Raw genomic sequence first — 19,788 nt, 5'->3', positions numbered from 1 at the left:
AAGTTCTCACTAGGAACATGCCCGACAAGCAGCTATTTTTAAGTCCCTTTCAAACTAAGTTGAAGTCATATATTCAAATGACTTCAGGGCTAGAATGTAATTTAAATGAATAAAGAGGAACAGGTGTTGTAATACAGAGTAGTGAGGTGTGTGGTGAAATCAGAACATTAATGGACCATAAAACTATAAAAGATCAGTATTATCTGTATTCAGGAAAATTAAAGATAAGAAAATTTGATACTCAAAAGATTAGGAAAAATGTAAATGTCTGATAATATACAGGAGGATGCAGAAATCCATAAACCACTGATAGGAGTATAAACTAGTATAATCATGTAGGAAAACAATTTGATACTAGTTTACAATGATGAAAAGGCACATAGTCAGAAACTCCACTCCCAGCTATATACTAGCGATTGTGAACCTTGGTGGCCCATTAAAATCTCCTGAAAGGCTTTTCTAAAAATCAAAATGCTCAGATTACACTCCAGACAAATTAAGTAACTATTTCTGAAGGAGGGACTTAGTTTTCAATTGTTTAAACCTCCCAGGGTGATTTGAATAAGTAGCTAAATTTGAGAATAACTCATATTCATACCTTACAGAAACTCTTGCATGTGTATATCAAATTGAAAAGTATTTACAGTGGCACTATTCGAAATAGTAAAAATAAATAAATAAATAAAAATGGAATACAGACATCCATTTTCTGCAGTGACTCAAATTTCTGATATCAAAATAATGGAATAAAATTATGGATTAATGACAGTGCAATTTTATAGCACAGTGAAATGAATGAGATACAGCTATGTATAATATTATGAATGAATCTTGGAAATAGAATAGAAAAAAGACACAAAACACTATATACACAGTTGTTTCACTTTCATAAAGTTCAAAAACAAGCAAAAATATATTACTGAGCGATACACATATATACACACACATATACATACATGTTAAAAATTTTTTTTAAAGGCAACAAGGGTAGAGGTTACCTCTGGGAGGAAGATGAATGGGAGAAAAGTTTACAAGTTGAGTAATAGATTCATAGGTATTTTTATTTTATTACTATGCTTCATAACATATATATGTGATTTATTATTATTACATAATAAAAAAGGTAATGGATTTTGGAGAAAAAAACCACAGATAAAGTACTAAAATACTGGTAAGTATAACAGTTGGTCAACTAATCACAAAAAGTTGGTTAAAGTGAAAATCATCTAAAAAATGATATATATGTACCGTAAATGTTTTATCTTAAAACAGATAAATACCCATTCATTCACCAACCATTTTTGCAGAATCAAAGCCTTTCCTTTTGAGTACTGGTCCAGATTGGAATTTACTTTCAACTTTTCAATGGCATTATTTTTCAAAGTATCGCTTGTGAATAGCACTGTTTCACTTTTGAATTCAATCAAATATACTTATTTAAGTGACGAGTGATATGTGACATGCTTAGTTTTATAACAACTATTTATACTTTGTATATTTACTGTTATTTTTCTTGTTTTCTATCTTGTTTCTGGTATTAAAGTTTTCATTCATTATTTTTTGTTCCTCTGTGCTTGGAAGCTATACATTTTAACTGCTTTCAGAGGCAACTGTTAAATGCCCACTTATGACATACTTAGTCAACATGTCTGCCCTCACTAATATGATAAAAGAACCTTGGAACACCTTCATACTCATTACTTACCTATCACCTTACATGCTGTTATCTGACAGGACCCACCTGCAGTCAAAATTTTTCACAAAGGCATCAGGCATCAACCAGTCAGAACCATGGGCAGTGGAAGAAGGTCCTGGAGACATTCCAGCCTTGCCCAGGCATGGTAGGGCCATAGGACGGAGGATTGCAGGGACACTCAGGAAATCTCACATAGTACTGCAGTGGTGTATGGTACAGGCTAAATACTGGCCTACATGCTACCTACTTTTTAATCCACACTCCCACCCCTTGCAAATAAAACTGTATTATTACTGTTTTTACAGTCCTTTATTATTTATACTTATAGAAATGTTTCAAATTCTTGAATCTTATAACTTCTTTATAGATTTAATTTCCTTTCTTACCAAAACAAGGCTATTCTTTAATAATTTTTTTCAAGTAGGACTGGCAAATTCTTCATTTTTGCTTAAAAGTGACATTTCATTTTTAGTCTTGAATGATAGTTGGGGGTTGAGTAGAGAAGTCTATATTTAGTATGATTTCCAATAGGTTGTTTTGAATATAATATAAATACCATATTTCATCCAATTTAAGAGGCCATCAATTGATTTTGCCATGAGAAAAAGAGCCACCAATTAGGCTATGACAAACCAACAATTTTAGGATATATTCCAATTCCACAGAAAAGTTTACAAGAAATAAAATTAAATATGAGAGTAATGTATCTTACTATGTGTAGTGGAAAAATAAGCTTTGGAACTAAGTAGGATTGAGTGCAAATTCTGACTCCCTCTTACTCTTTGTGTGATTGTGTGGAATGCAACATCTGTGTGATTCATTTCATCATATGTAAAACAGGAAAAATATCACTTAAGCCAGGGTTGCCAAGCTTTTTCTGTAAAAGGCTGGACAGTAAATATTTTAAGCTTTGTGGGCAATCAGATCTCTTTGCAACCTACTTTTCCACAGTAGCACAAAAGCAGTAATACATAATACAAATTCCAGTGCCTGAAATACAGCAGGTAGGGGGAAAAAAAAGGTGTATTTCTCCCCTCTACAACCTTTTCCTCAATATTTCTGTATAAAACATAAACAGAAAATAAAATTATTTCCATGGAAAAAATGAAGTCAAAGTCTCATTAAACAGTGGTATAAATGAAAATTACATACAGTCCCTTAGATCTCTCCAATTTCTCAACATTTAATCCCCAATACTTGTAAACCACATTTGCTGGAATACTAAGGATCTACATTTCCTAAAACCTGAAGCAAATCTCTAAGACCTCAATTTCCTAACCCTTAGTATGATTCGATTAGACTAACAATGCCTTTTCCATGTCTAACATCCCAATGCCATCTTACCTAAACACCCAAAAGTATTTTCTTAACTACAAAAAATATATATATTTGTGCTTACTCTTATGTCAAACTATAACATGGTGCTGCTCAGGCTATGCAGCACAAAATTTGCAGCCTACTGCTCTATACCGTAACGCAAATCAGTACACCAAGTGAGAATAAAAAGGTAGTATCTTCATAACATGAATGTTTCTTAATGTCTTAAGGAAAACAAACAAAAAAGAATAGGTACATCAACATTTCTTGAGACACCAACAATATGAATAGAAAACTCATCCTAAAAGATTTCATGTCAATCAGCTCTATCTTTCAATTGCTTATGGCTTAATCTCATGTTTAAAGTGGTACTTTCTGAAAAAATAGCGAAGTATTATATTATGACATAACCCTTTAAATAATGTTTACACTACATAGATTACAATTTAAAATACAGGTGTTTGTAGTTTCTTTTTGATAAAATCCAATATATTGCAAAAGATGAAAAGAACAGAGTTTGATATATGAAACATACTTCACAGCATTTAAATCCAGTGTGGCATACAAGTAATATAAGCATTTCATCCGTTCTGTAGTTTCTAAATTGTGAGGAACCATGTATTGAGCAAAGATCCGTTCAACAAGTAACCTACAAAAAAGCAGAGAAGGCATTGCAATGATTTTTTTGTAATGTTCTAAAGTTATATATAAAATTCCAAAACTATGTAAAGAACATATATTAAAGAAGTTCCTGCTGCTCTGAGTGGAAATGAGATTTCCAAATCAAAACCTTCTAACTGTAGACAGAAGGGGACCAAAACAGGATTTAGCTGTATGTGCTGAAAACAGCCCTACACCCAGCTAAGACAACTACCAGCTCCAGGATGTTGGGCACATTATATATCAGGGATTTTTTCTTTATCTGTATAATGCAGAGTTTTAAAATATGACAGGTCCTTTCAAATTTCCAAGTTCTAAATTTCTAAGTCAAAACTAAAGAAACTCTTAAGATTCTTTTGCATTTTCATAGGCATCATCATGAAAACAGACCTGGCTAAAAGTACTAAAAAAAAGTCCTACAAAATCATAATGTAATTCTTTGTGCACTGATGCCATACCCTCAAAAAGTACAAAAACTTCAATTTTATAAAAACAACTATAAAGTTTCATAGATAATCCAGTTTTTAGTATCTACGCCTCTTAAAATTTTACTATGACCTGCTTCTTAATTTTCTCATTCTGATCTGCTACAGGCAAAATCATTTGGTTTCCACTAATCTATCAAATCATTTCAGACTATAAGTAGGATTTAGAGCTCTATTAACTAATAAATGACTGCAGTCCATACAAGATCTAATCTGAGCCTGGAATGGAAAAAATATTAAGATTATATTCAGATAACATGTTTTTTATATAAATTTATAAACTATTTTTTAGTCTTCAGTAGAAATTGTTTTTAAATGTGCAAAATCCAACAGGTTTTTAAAGTTTTATTTGAAAAAAATTAATGAAGATCCTTGTAACACAATTACCTATGAACTAAAATTATAACTATACACAAACCTATTTTTAGATATTACTGTTCAAATACAGTAATATCTGTATTTGAATATGGTATTCAAATATGATATGTATTTGTATCAGAATATGGAACATAAAACCTGTACCCATCCCTAAAGTTATATGTACATTACTGCTTCATTTATGGCTTGGGTGGGAATGAGCCCAGTCACTCACTACCATTACCTTATACTAAAAACTGAGGGAAAAGTGTAAGGTCATAAAGAAAATACTTTGCATAAACCAATAAATCAAGTTATATAACATTCAAAGTCACCAAATATTTATAGTGTCCTTAACTTACCGATCATCAATACTATTTTGATAATATATATGTAGCAATTTGTCTTTGATCCATGCTATCTGTTTTGCGGCATCTTTTCCAGCTGCTGATTGTAAAGCATATTTCTTATAAATCTGGGCAAGTCCCATCATGGCTTCTTTGCGTACTCTCCACTTAAAAACAAAAAGTTTTATTTATAATGTAAAAAGTCTTCCATTATATAAACTAAGGAAAGTCTAGTTTCCTAGTTTTGTGTTTTCCTTCCCTTTACAGATTTTTTTCAAGTCTCAGATACTAAATATCAATTTATAATTACTATATTTATAAAAAAAAAGCACACAACTATCACATAAATATTTCTACTATGTAAAGTATGGGAGAAAAATCAACATGTGTAAAGAACTTTAACGCTTTAATGTCTTAAACCTATCATCTATGCCTCAAAACAAAAGCTAATCACACTCTACATATTGTGACTTAAAATTGGTGAGGAAAAACAAGCTACCAAAATTTTTGTTCATGCATTTTTAGAGACAGGGTCTCTGCTGCCCAGGTTGGAGAGAAGTGGTGCAATCACAGCTCACCAAAGCCTCGAACAACTGGGCTCAAGCAATCCTCCCACCTAAGCCTCCCAAGTAGCTGGGACTACAGGCATACAATGCCGCACCTAGCTAATTTTTTATTTTTGTTTTTTGTAGAAACAGGGTCTCACTATGTTGCCCAGGCTAGTCTCGAAATCCTGGCCTCAAGCAAACTTCCCACCTCAGCTTCCTAAAATGCTGGGATTACAGGAATGAGCCACTGCAGCCAGCTCAAGAAAGTAAACATTAAAACACAAAGACAGAATTAAATAGATAAACTGTGACCCATCCCTCACAATTTTTTTCTTAATTAGGGTCTATATTGAGCATACTTACACTATTACAAATAATAGTAATTAAGATGTATTAAAGGCATATGATATTGGCTTTATCAAATGCTGAATGTAAAAATACTTATCAGTAGTCCATTCTGTACATCTGGGACTGAGTTGAAGTATAAGGGAAATGTATTCAACTTTTTCTTAAACAAGTGTATATTTGTTACAGTGCATCTGACATTCATTATCTTAGAATAAGTTCATTCTTTAATTTTACGTAAACACAGCACTGTAATCAAAAGGAAGCTGGTAATGTTGAAACCATCATGAATCTGCAGAGATTATTAATTTTTTCCTTTATGGTCCTTTTTCCTTCACTATAGTCTGTCGTTCATAGCAACAAATTATTCCCTTGGTTTTTCTTTCACTTAATTACAGTATATTAAGAATATTTATTGTCTCATTCATCCACCAACTACATACTGAAATAAAAAACTTCTACAAATCTTAAAAAGATTTCAGGCCAGTCATGGTGGCTCATGCCTGTAATCCTAACACTTTGGGAGGCCAAGGTGGGAGGATGGCCTGAGACCAGGAATTCGAGACCAGCCTAGGCAACATAATGAGACCCTGTCTTTAAGTCAAAAAAAAAAAAAAAAAATTGGCCAGGCATTGTGGCACATGCCTGTAGTCCCACCTACTCAGGAGGCTGAGGTGGGAGGACTGTTGGAGCCCAGATCAAGGCTACAATGAGCTGTGATGGTACCACTGCACTCCAGCCTGGGTGACAAAAGGAGACTCTGTCTCAAAAAAATAAATACGATTTCAATTTGTTTATAAAAACTTTGTATCTCTAACTCCCTATGTTATCTCTAACTCTTAACTCCCTCTTCTTCGAAGAGAATTTAAAGATACATCATATTCTAATATTACCAAGAACATATATATAGTCAATTATTTTTCAGTGCTCAATTTTTATATGAATGAATCAAGCAACCATACAATGAACATAACATGATGATCAAAAATATACATTATGATTCCAACAATACACAAAAACAGCTCAAATTCTAAGTCTAGCTGAAAAAAAAGTCATTTAGAAGGCTATGAACAATGCAAATATCCTTTCCCTCCATGTCTTTTGGCCCTTTTCACTAATTAATACCACAATGAAATATTCAATAAAGTCTAAATTTATCAGTTAAAATAAATTGTTCTGGATACCTATAGATTTGAAAGGAAAACCATGTGCTTCTTGCCCATTTATCCTCCACGCACAACCAGCATTATCAAGGACAGTATTAAACAAGGGAGATGGCACGATCAACCTGTTACAATTTTTTTTTTTTTTTTTGAGAAAGAGTCTCGTTTTGCTGTCGCCCAGACTGGAGTGACACAATCTCAGCTCACTGGAAGCTCCGCCTCCCAGATTCATGCCATTCTGCCTCAGCCTCCCAAGTAGCTGGGACTACAGGCGCCCGCCACCACACCCGGCAAATTTTTTGTATTTTTAGTAGAGACGGGATTTCACCTAGTTAGCCAGGATGGTCTCAATCTCCTGACCTCATGATCCGCCCGCCTCAGCCTCCCAAAGTGCTAGGGTTACAGACGTGAGCCACCGCGCCCGGCCTACAATGTTTTAAAGAATTTACCTAGTCAAAGCTATTCCAACAACCAATAGGCAGGCCTCCCACTTTGTCTGCTAATTAGTACTTAAGTCAAAAAGTCTCATCCTTCACCAAAATTACTCTTATGCCTAAATGAGGCTTAGATACTATTATGGCCAATCAGGAGGGAACGAACATCCATTAAAGTATTTCCTGAGTGCCTAATATATTCCATGCAATATGAAACACAAACATAACAAGATACAGTCGTCTCAAGTTCACTGATTAATGAGTGGAGCTAGTGGGTACTCATTCAAAAAAGTTGGCTTGAGGTCACAGAAAATAGGCTAGAAGCATGGCACTCTATCGGGTTTAGCTTTTGTAAGTTGAAAACATCTTTCATTCTCTATTCCATGTTAATTATAATGCAACCAGCTAGACAACTACCAATTCATACCCATATAACAACAATAGCCCTGAAAGAAGAAAGAAAAAGAAGAGTCAACAACATAAGAGAAGTTGTATCTCAGGCCTTTACAAAAGTCCCTTATCATTAACACTGGTATACAGGCTAAACATCTGACTACCATTAAGAGCTGTCTTATTTTTAGGATTAGAATAAATATCTTTGATGAAGAAAAACTGATACATTTTAATATAACAAAAAGTAAAACTACATTCAGATAATTTTAAATATTAAAATGCCTCCACTCCCTAAAAAAGGCTAATTATATTGAAATATATATTTAAATATATTTTCAAATACTGTTAAACTTCAAGTATTAAAAATGAAAACTTAGTAATTATTTATTTGTACTTACTCGTTTGTCTAATGTTCTCTCTCTCACAAAATTAAGTAAGTGATCATTGACCAGAAGAATATCCTTTTTAGCAGCTGTAACTATTGACACAATAACATCATGTCTAATGGCTTCCTCAGGGTCATGTGACCTCACTTTAAGATACTCTGAAAGATAACATTTTATTACAATGGAAACTTTAATAACTAAAATGTTTTTAAAACACTGCATGATACCCTTAAAAATAAGCCTTAGCAAAACAATACCTAAGTAGAAGTTTCAAGAAAATTAAGAGCCCAGAAAGGAAGGGAAGGAATAAAGAAGGAAAATTAGTTCTTCAGTCAAAAAACAGTAGTGACATCCAATTGAGTAGTAAGAGCCTCCTCTCCATTTGGTAGATTGGGTACTTAAGAATTCACTAACCTGACTGGGCGCAGTGGCTCACGCCTGTAATCCCAGCACTTTGGGAGGCTGAGGCAGGCAGATCACTTGAGGTCAGGAGTTCGAGACCAGCCTGACCAACATGGAGAAACCCCATCTCTACTAAAAATACAAAATTATCTGGGCATGGTGGCGTATGCCTGTGATCCCAGCTACTTGGGAGGGTGAGGCAGGAGAATCACTTGAACCTGGAAGGGAGAGGCTGCGGTGAGTTGAGATCGCACCATTGCACGCCAGTCTGGGCAACAAGAGCGAAGCTCTGTCTCAAAAAAAAACAAACCAAAAAAAAAAAAAAAAAAATTAAAAGGTAGGGCGTGGTAGCTCACGCCTGTAATCCCAGCACTTTGGGAGGATGAGGTGGGTGGATCACCTGACGCCAGGAGACCAGTCTGGTCAACATGGTGAAACACCATCTCTACTAAAAATACAAAAAAATTAGCCAGGCGTGGTGGCACACAGCTGTAGTCCCAGCTACTCGGGAGGCTGAGGCAGGAGAATCACCTGAATCCAGGAGATGGAGGTTGCTGTGAGCTGAGATTGTGCCACCGTACTCCAGGCCTGGGTGACAGGGCGAGACTCTGTCTCAAAAAACAAAAAAACAAAAAAAACAAAAGTTTTTTAAAGGGGACAAATAACAAGAGAAGAGATCACAACAAGAGATCACAGCAAGAGATGTGTCCACAAAATTTTGGCAGATGGACAACAAGTAAATGTCACAGGACAAAGGAAAAGGACGAAACCCAAACGGGAAAGAAAACAATAAATAAGCTTATTTCCAGAAAAAACACTGAAAACATTTAAAATAGTTTAACAACCTATAAGAATGGCTAAAAACAAAAAGACTGAAAACATAAAATGTTGTCAAGGATGCTAAATGACTGGAACTCTCATTCATTGCTGGGACAAATGTAAAACACCATAACTAATACGGAGAACTGTTTTCACTGTCTCTTATAAAGTTAAACATGTATCTACACTATGACCAGCAATTTCATTACTGTTTGCAAAAAGAAATAAAAACATAAGCCCACAGAAATCCTTGTATAAGGCTATTCACAGTAATCACTATTAACAGCCCCAAATCAGAAACAACCCAGATAACCATCAAAAGAAGGAGGAAACAAATTATGGTGTATTCATACAACAGAATAATAACAATAAGGAATAAACGATACAGGATAAATTTCAAAAACATGTTATATGAAAGCAGACAGATCTCTCTCTCCATTCCCCACCCTCAAAAAGAATAGTACACACTGTATGATTCAACATATATGAAACTCAAAAACAGGCAAAACTAACCTACAGAAATAGAAATCAGAAAATGATGACAGAACTAACCGGAAGGGGATATAGGGGGACTTTTTGGCATCATGGAAATTCACTGTCTCTTCAAACATCAAACTGAACACTTAGGATCTGTACATTTTAAGTTAATTACACTTCTTTTTTAAGTTAAAAAAAAAAAGAAACTGTAGAACAGACTCTGATATTTTCTCTAAAATACAGATAAATGTGAGTTAGGTGTTCAGGTAGTCATCCAAATACTTTACCAATTAGGATTCACAGAGCTTTCCATATCCCCCTGTGGCAGAGAATAATTGAGAAACTTGTGGAGGCATCTGTTATCTCTATGTCATATCCAAACATTTAAATATTAAAATATATACTACTTTATTATAAACTACTTCCCTTTGGTTTCTCCTGTATATCACAAATAGGGCAATTAATTTTTTAACTTTTTTAAGTGGATTGTTTTATCTATTCATTTTATTTAAGGGAGAATTACAAATTATTTGCTTAAAAAGGGAGGACTGGGTCTGATGAGGTTGAGAAGCACTATAGTATAAGGTTCACATGTAGAAAGTGAAATGATCCTGCTAGTCAGGAATGAAGCTGGAGAAATTTAAAATGAAACAGGGTATATGGGGTTTAAAAGAAAATAACTGAAGATGTGACTGAAACTAATAAAAAAAAAAAATCAAGACCTCACTTTTTTTTTTTTTTTGAGACTGAGTCTTGCTCTGTCGCCCAGGCTGGAGTGCAATGGCATCATCTCTCAGCTCACTGCAACCTCTGCCTCCCAGTTTCAAGCAATTCTCCTGCCTCAGCCTCCTGAGTAGCTGGGATTACAGGTGTGCACCACCACACCCGGCTAATTTTTGTATTTTTTAGTAGAAACGGGGTTTCACCATGTTGGCTGGGCTGGTCTCAAACTCCTGACCTCAAGTGATCCACCTGCCTTGGCCTCCCAAAGTGCTGGGATTACAGGCTTGAGCCTCCGCGCCCAGTCTCAAGCCTCACTCTTTCAAACAAAAGCAAGGATTGCTTTACTACTCTTACACTTTTATCACTTTCTCTAGCAGTAAAAACCTCTGAAACCTGCCATCATATTTCAGGTAGGGGAGAAAGAAAGAATCTTCTACAGAATGAGTTAAGAGAAGGATAAAGCAAGCCCTCATCTGTAGCAACAGCGAGTAGAAGTTAAAAAGCAAGAAACGACTGACTCTCTAAGGCTACTGGGAAAGAGGAGATGGGAAGCCAATATGAGCCTAAGAAGGAAAGGCATACATTGGCAGGATATTTCCAGCACTGCCTCTCTCCTGCTCAGTCAGTATAAATCCTCTGTGACCTATGTAACCTAACATGACAGCAAGTTCAATGAAAGAAAAATTCTATCTAGCCATGTACAAATCAATGGTGCACACTGTTACACGTTATCAATGGCAAAAAAGCAGGGGTCTGGTTTTAATAACTGAAAAACATGATTCAAATATTTCAATTAAAAAAATTCAAAATCAGCCTGGGCAACAGAGTAAGACCCTGTCTCTTAAAAAACAATTTAAAAATCACAACTAAGCAATAAAACTTACTTTTTAAAAATTCAAAATCTAAAATGAAGGCAGGAAAATAATAATGTAGTATAAATAAGTATTAAAATTATCATTTTGATTATATATCACTAAAATTTTCGAGAAAAAAGATAAATTTTAAGAGAAATGTGAACAATTATTGCATACTGAATTATTTAAAATTATTTAAGCTCCTTAAAGATGAGTGATACAATTAAAAATATTTTGGAGATACAACACACCTAAATACTTCGGAGAACAAACCCAATGGAATGGCACGAACAAGTAAGAGACAACGGGAAAAAAAAAAATAGGCTCTGAAAAACCAGATGAACAAATATAACCAACCTTGGATTCCCAAGAAAACAAAATCCTAAGCCACTAGAAGAAAAACATGTCAACCAACTCAATATATACTACACTCTTCAAAAGGCATAGGAACTAGCAACAAGTACTTCCGTATCTTAAAACAAGGAAGAGAAGGAAGGACTGGGTGAAGGCTGTTTGAGAAATCCATTTAGGATACTGACCCTATTCCACAACAAAAGAAGTCTGGAGATAAATTCTATAATAAAAATATAAAACAGTAGCGCTAAACTGGGGGACACCAAACAGTTGAGGGCATGGATACTATACCCCAAAAGAGGATTATGTGACAACTAATCTGAAATGTGAATGCAGAAACCCATCATTCTTTTCCCAAACACATTAGTAACTCACCTTTAACTTCTAGATAAGATACTCTTCTATTGGAAATTTGACAGGATGAAGAGGAAGTATCTAAACTAAGGGCTCCCCAACAACTTACTCTGATCACTCAAAAGTGAAGTTCAGAGTTGACAGACCCAACCATGTACTCAGAGTGTTCCAAATATTACAGCTTTTTATTCAGCCCCCAACTCTCACTCATGAGCAGATAGCCACAGATTGCCAATCATTTGAGGAAAGCATATACTCAGGGCTTTCCAAACAGCTTTTGATTTAGCGCCCCCACTCTTAATCATGAGCAGATGGCCTTGGATTGCCAATCATTTGAGCAAAGCCTTTAACAAGGAAAACAAAGACAAAAGCAAATATAAGGTGAAAAAAACAAATTAGCAGAAACAGACATTTTGGAAGAAAAAGATAAATTCCTCAAAAAACTACTATTGACACTCTCAGTGAAAATACTGTATTAGCAGCACAAGAAAAGGATGCTTAAAAAAAAGGAACATCCAGAGAAAAAGGGAAGGAGAAAGGGGAGGTGGAGAAACAGACACACACACAAACGAAGAGGAAAGGAGGGGAAAAAGAAGGGAGGAGGATGGAAGGGGAGAGCAAAGATAGGAGGAAGAATGGATGACACTAAAGTCAATGCTATATAGCAGAAGCTCAGAGCAAGCAGTCTAAGGAGTACAGATGTGAGTAGGAAACCAGAAAGCTCCAAGTGGTATGTCTCCCAAAAAGGATGAAACTGGTAAAATATCTGCTTTTTTTAAATTATTATTATTATTATTATTTTGAGACAGAGATTCGCACTTGTTGCCCATGGCACAATCTTGGCTCACTGCAACCTCTGCCTCCCAGGTTCAAGCGATTCTCCCGCCTCAGCCTCCCGAATAGCTGGAATTATAGGTGCACGCCACCACGCCCAGCTAATTTTTGTATTTTTAGTAGAGACAGGGTTTCATCATATTGGTGGGGCTGGTCTCGAACTCCTGACCTCAGGTGATCCACCCGCCTTGGCCTGTGCTCAGCCTGAAGCTAGAATTTCTACTGCATAGTTCTCACGTAGGCTGGAAGCATCTACGAAAATGTCTATCTCCAGGAACAATTATTAGTTTCTTAGTTTAAAGACAATTCTAAACTTATTTTAGACATTTGGATTTAAACAGGTCTTGACTTTGACTAGATTGTAAGACTAATGTTCTTTAATATTTTAAGAACTTAGGTGAGTCATGGTAAAGTAATTTAACCAAGGCAGAAGGAAAGCTTGAGTTCAGGAGTTCTAGGCAAGCTTGGGCAACATAGCAAGACCTTGTCTCTATTTAAAAAAAAAAAAAAAAAAAAAAATCTAGCTTCAGAGAACAACTTCCATGACCTTAAACTAAAACAAAACTTTACCTACTGCCCCCCAAAAAAGGGATTTTTTTTCCCCTATGAAACTTTTTTCCACTGAAGAGCATGTAAGAATATTTGCTGTTACATATATATAGTACCTGTTAAGTCCTTTGCTAAATCAGGATGGTTCATGAGACAATGGCTGGCAAATTTCACACATTCCAGGCGGATCGGTACGTGGATATCATTAAACCTGATAAAATATAAAGGCACAGAGTGATCTTTAAAATAAGAGAAACAGACATGCATTAAATCTGTACCCAATTTATATTTTTCTAATGAAAGAAAAAAAAAGTTTATGAAGGAAAATGCAAAGTAGAACCAAACCATTTTACAAAGTTTCTGATATAAGATGTATGTCTGAATGCTCTGGAACCTCTATATAAACTAGGGCAATCTCCTGTGAGAGCTGTGTGATTTTAAAGAACCTGATTAAACCATATACATTAGGCTCAAATATAAGAATGACAAAAAATTTCCTATAAACATTATACTTTCAAATACATCTATTTATCCAAGTGTGCATATACAGTTCATAGAAATATCATAAATCGCAAACTACGTTTGAAAGAAAACTTTCCCTAAAGTATTCCTTTTAAAATATGGGGCATTCACTAATGTATGGCAGATCTCATACTAAACCCTATAGTATATTACATGACTCTAAAAGTGTACCCAAATTACTACTATCCAATTACTCATCACAATTATTACATTGCCACTAATGGCAAAACCACTTTTTACATTACATCTGTAAATATGTATGTATCCCTAAAAAGTTAAAATTCTTTGGTTGATATGTCACTTAAGCCTCTTTTAATCTTTTGTTTTCCCTCCAACTCTTTTTTTCCCCTGTAATTTGCTAGAGCAACTGCTGTGTGTGTGTATGGTTTTATTCCATAATTTAGATTTTGCTAATTGTATCATTCTGATATGAATTAACAGGCTCCTCTCTCTTCTAAATCCTGTAAACTGGTAGTTAGAGCTGAAGACTTGATCATATTCCGGTCAATTTATTTTTGTCAGACTACCAAAACACCATAGAGGGTATTGTGTTCCTCCATTAGGAAGCACATGATGTTGAGCTGTCTCTCAACCACTGATGTTCAGTCTGTATACGTTACTTTATCACAGAATGTAAAATAGTAATTAAGAAAAAAATTAAGTATCAAGAACATTAAAGTGAAGCCAAGATTTTTCCATTCAATATTTTCATATGTCTTAATTCTATGAAATCAAAAGGCTCCCAAATCTTACATCATTCAACACCTAAGAAACAAAATTTAGCATTATAAAGGAGAGGGAAAAAAGTCTTCAAAATCAGCACCAAATTACTCATAAAAATTAGAAAAAAGCATATGTTCCATCAAGTATACCTCCCCTCCCAAAAGTTATAAAATCTAGCCTCTGGTCCCATACAGCTTCCTGAGTGTTTTGAATTCAGGTACTCAATCCTATATACTTTACCATTTCTCAGGTAAACATGCACCTTACAACAATTAAAAATAAATATACTAAGATGTCTTTTAAAAGACTAACTCCTTAAAGTTGGTGTTATTTAATACTGTGTAAGTTTCATGTCATTAATATTAAAAGGAAAAATTACAATAGGATAGAAAGGTGACATACACATTTACATTAGGATTTCTCCAGTTAAAAACCAAAAAAATACATCCCGGCTAATCCAAGTCTTAATTTAAAGATATAATAAATAACTATATAGTAAAAGTATTTTTGTTTTAAAATATTAAATAAAATAAACTTTAAATTGAGTTGCATAATTTAAACTGATATTCTTCCTTACTGTCTAAAAACTTTCCATTGTATTTAAAAGAAAAAAGTTGGCTTAACTTGACTCACTGAATATAATTATTGAGCTAAATTAGAATCAAGAAATCAGACTGGAGATTTGAAGCTTAACAAACACTTATCAAACATCTTATATCCTCATTTAACAAATCAGAAAAATGAGACCAAAATATGAAATTTACTGTAATCACTGACAGTTTTTATTAAAATGAAAAGAAAGTGGTGATACCATTGCAAATATTTCAACACAAAGAAAATAAAATCAGAGTCTTTAAATCTTACTTTTTTTTTTTTTTTTTTTTTTGAGACAGTCTTGCTGTCGCCCAGGCTAGAGTGCAGTGGCAAGATCTTGGCTCACTGCAAGCTCAACCTCCCGCGTTCACGCCATCCTCCTGCCTCAGCCTCCCGAGTAGCTGGGACTACAGGCGCCGCCACCACGTTTGGCTAATTTTTTTCTATTTTTAGTAGAGACGGGGTTCACCCGTGTTAGCCAGGATGGTCTCGATCTCCTGACCTCGTGATCCGCCAGCCTTGGCCTCCCAAAGTGCTAGGATTACAGGTGTGAGTCGCTGCGCCCAGCCAGATCGTACTTGTTTGTTTATAATTTAACTGCATTATTTGTTATGAGAATAATTTGAGGGGAAAAATTCTCTTTTTTTCTGAGTCAAAGCAGGTTTCAGCCAAGGCATTTGTCGGGCTTTTAATATTTCAAGGTCAGGGATCTCTTTAGAAAAGGTAATGAAATGAATACCTCTCACAGAACAGTGACATACACAAACATATGCAAAATTTTGCAACCATTTCAGGGATTTTGTGCATCATTCAAACCATGCAAGGAATCCAGGCCATCATTTCCTTTAACTGAGAAATACAGAAAGGAAGTTAGGAAGAGAAATACAAATAGTCATTTCTTTATTCACTCTGTGAATATTCTTATCCTGTCAATATCTCCAAACAATCTAATTAATTTTAATTAATTTGTGGAGGGGCTCTATCTCCCAAAGAGGTATTTTCAGTTGGAATTAATCACTGCCTTAAAGTAATAATATTAACTTCATGGTCATAATACCCTAAGAGATAGCTTTAAAATGTATTATCTTTTAAAAATTACTGAGGATAAAGACTAAAAGAGTAATTATAAATACAGCCAGTCATTAACAACTTTCAAAACTTCCAGAGAACACAGTTTAAACGTGGATAATGTTTTTTTAAAAAAACGGTCAGTAGAATCATGTATTACTTTTAAATGGGAAACCAAAATCATATACCTGCCCAAGTAGCACTGCCAAAGTGGCTTGTTTTGAGAAGCCAATTCCGAATCCTTTGCCCCAAACATTTTTGCCAGTAGTTTAACAACTTGTAGGCGCTCCTCATTATCATTGCTCTAAAATAAAACACAATCACAGCTTTAAAACCATGCAGTAGATATTCAGAATAAGGCTGCCCATTCTTTGCCACGATTTCCCTGATGCTCCAATTCCACAGAAAATCTTTCATGAACTCTAAATGAAAAATTACATAAAAATGCTCACTTTACTTCTCACAAAATTAAATGTCATCATAAATGCTCTAATTATCTCAAATTCCATTAAAGAAGTACCCTTTCATGAAAATACATCTTTAAAGTTTGTTCCAATGTTAGAAGCCCCTCCTACAATTAAGGTTTATTTCTATTCAGAGTCAAAATAAACTCTTATAAAACCTACCCAGGACCCTTGAAAAACTATGTGTGGTTTTTCAGAACAGACACTGACAGAGGCCAGGCCTACAGAAAATAGAAAACTCTGTGTGAATATACTTTTTAGCTCTATTAGTATGTGCTAAAGTCTCCCAGTAAGACACTTCATCTACATAGACCAGATTTCTAAAAGGAGCTCAACAGTAAAAAGAAGAGGACTTAAACCTGTGAAAACTCAAATCTGTTTTATATACTACACTGGGGGCACCCTAGGGACGTGAACTCAATTTTACTACTGATTTTGGCACTGCCAACAAATGACTCAATGGATAAGTGAATGAGCCAGTCACAATACTAGACTTGAACATAAAGTGTGGGAATCGGGTATATCAAAAGGCATTGATATTCAAGGTGCTATGGAAATGTCACTACACAAATTGTTTTTAAATTTTCAACCAATGCCACAACCTGCCATGCCAAGAGCCCCCACAATATGACCTAACTCATCTCTATTATTTCTCTCTTTATTCCTCTAAGTAATTATATCTCAAGCCTGGCTGTACATTAGAATCATCTCAAAACTTTAAAAAAAAAAAAAATTAAAACAAGAACAACAACAACAACAACAACAAAAAAAAAACCTCAATTCCCCAAAACTCTGAATCAGCTAGTCTGGTTTAGTGCCTGGACAGCTATTTCTTTAAGTCTTAACAAGCAAAGATTCTAATATGCAGCCAGGAGTGATTTAAACTTACTTTATGCTATCTTCCAATTATAATTCTTTGTGTTCCACAAATTTACCCGGAACCTTCCTACCTCTATATGCTTCTGCATGCTGTTTCCTTTGCTTCAATTGTACGCTGTTTGTATCTCTTATGACACTTATAATATCTGGCCTCATATTAGATCTGGATTTTTTTCCTCTTCCTCTCATACTAGATGTTAAGTTTGCTGAAAGCAGGGATGATAATTTCCTTATTTTTGTATTTCTCATAGTGTGTAGGAACATGCATAGCATTTACTCAATATCTTTACTAGAGAAAATCATATAAACCAACAAATAATTAGAGGTGTGACTACCTGCTGCCTCACCCAAATCACTAACCACATTAAAAAGGGGACAGGAAGGCCAGTTAATTGAATGACTCATTTGAGAAACATACCGAAAACATACTCCAGAATATAAGAAGAATACTTATGTACTGGCTACTTGGGGTGTTCACATTACCAATGTGGACTGTTTTGTTTTTGAAAGAAAATCAAAATTTTTAGACGCAAAACTCATTTAAGAACTTTTCTGGGTCCACAAGGATAAATAATTATAACTAGCTTTACTTAATCTTACTGTAATGATTTGAAAAAGAAAAGTATATTCTCCAATTCTGCAAATAAAGCTCAATTTTACAGCATAATTTAATGTCAAAGCAGTTAGGAACATGCTACCAAAAAATTTCACTGGGTCGGGGGTGGTGGTTTCTGCCTGTAATGCCAACACTTCGGGAGGTCAAGGCAGGTGGATTACTTGAGGTCAGGAGTTTGAGACCAGCCTGGCCAACGTGGGGAAACCCTGTCTCTACCCAAAAAATACAAAAATTAGCAGAGGTGGTGGCGCATGCCTGTAGTCCCAGCTACTTGGGAGGCTGAGGTGGAAGAATCGCTTGATCCCGACAGGCACAGGTTGCAGTGAGCAAAGATCACACCACTGCACTCCAGCCTGGGCAACAAAACAAAAAAAATCCTCTCAAAAAAGTAAAAAATTCACAGAACTATATAAAAAGCAAACAAACTTGCAACATAAGCAACATGAGATAATATGCATAAAGGGAAAGCATTTCACACTATGTGGATAACAAACTCTAAACTATTTTTATGGCCTAAGTGGTCAAGGGAACTACTATAAACTGCGCCTTGAAAACATAAGCATGATGTATAGCTAAGACTTCAAAAGTTAGTCAAATCCTAGAATTTATCTGGAAAATATCTGGAGGAAAATACCATCTTGCTAACCTTACTAATCATTTATTAAGCAGTTACTATTTGCTAGGCACCTGCCAGGCACTGAAGATTCACAGACAGACAAGGCACAAATATGTGAGGATATAATAGTAATACTCCCCCTTCATCTCTTACATTCAGTTAAAACTATTGTAAAAATTAAAAAGCTATAAATAATGCTCTTTGCTAATAACTTGGTTGGCAGAATCATATTATTTTTACAAGTTACCTTTAATTTAAATTCAAGCTGGGGTAAAACAGAGAGCAGCAAATGACTATCAATATTGTAGAGCTCCAAAATTAAGTCAAAGACATGCTCTGACAAATCGCTGATAGATGTTTTCCCAAGCATCAGAACCTGATTAAAAAACTTTTGAGAAAGAAAGCCTATCATTAGTAGAAAAACCAGAGACAAGATGAATGTTTTCAAAATCGTAATTATTTGACCAAATTCATCATTATTTTATACAAAATCAAATTAGGCATATCAAAATATTTTCTAACATTACATGGGAAACCAGTACAGGCTACAGGAAAAGATAAAACATGGAATCCATCTTGTATACAATAAAACAGACCGAAACATTTCAATAAACATTCTACTTTTCAAATATACTCTGCTCCCCATTATAATACTGACTATATTCTATCCTATATTATTATTTGTGTATATTTCTGGATGGTTAATTTTATGTGTCAACTTGACTGTATTAAGGAATACCTAGAGAGCTGGTAAAGCATTGTTTCTGGGTGTGTCTGCAATGATGTGTTTGCAGAGGAGATTGGCTTGT

General features: G+C 34.8%; 1 protein-coding gene across 8 annotated transcripts in view; it reads right to left on the bottom strand.

The window, feature by feature from the left end:
* Positions 1-19,788, bottom strand: part of PDS5B (PDS5 cohesin associated factor B) — a 189,311-nt gene that overhangs the window by 85,351 nt on the left and 84,172 nt on the right. For all 8 annotated transcript variants that reach the window (XM_015120857.3, XM_015120858.3, XM_015120861.3 and 5 more), the window contains exons 8-13: positions 19,227-19,367; positions 16,593-16,708; positions 13,614-13,708; positions 8,144-8,289; positions 4,878-5,029; positions 3,549-3,662 (exon numbers count right to left, since the gene is read on the bottom strand). In XM_015120857.3, coding sequence (XP_014976343.1) covers positions 3,549-3,662; positions 4,878-5,029; positions 8,144-8,289; positions 13,614-13,708; positions 16,593-16,708; positions 19,227-19,367 — 764 coding nt within the window. The remainder of the gene's footprint in view (positions 1-3,548; positions 3,663-4,877; positions 5,030-8,143; positions 8,290-13,613; positions 13,709-16,592; positions 16,709-19,226; positions 19,368-19,788) is intronic.

Source organism: Macaca mulatta, chromosome 17 (genome assembly GCF_049350105.2).
Source record: "Macaca mulatta isolate MMU2019108-1 chromosome 17, T2T-MMU8v2.0, whole genome shotgun sequence".
Taxonomy (NCBI): domain Eukaryota; kingdom Metazoa; phylum Chordata; class Mammalia; order Primates; family Cercopithecidae; genus Macaca; species Macaca mulatta.
Note: the sequence above shows the minus strand (reverse complement) of the source record. Positions and strands in the feature narration are given on the sequence as shown.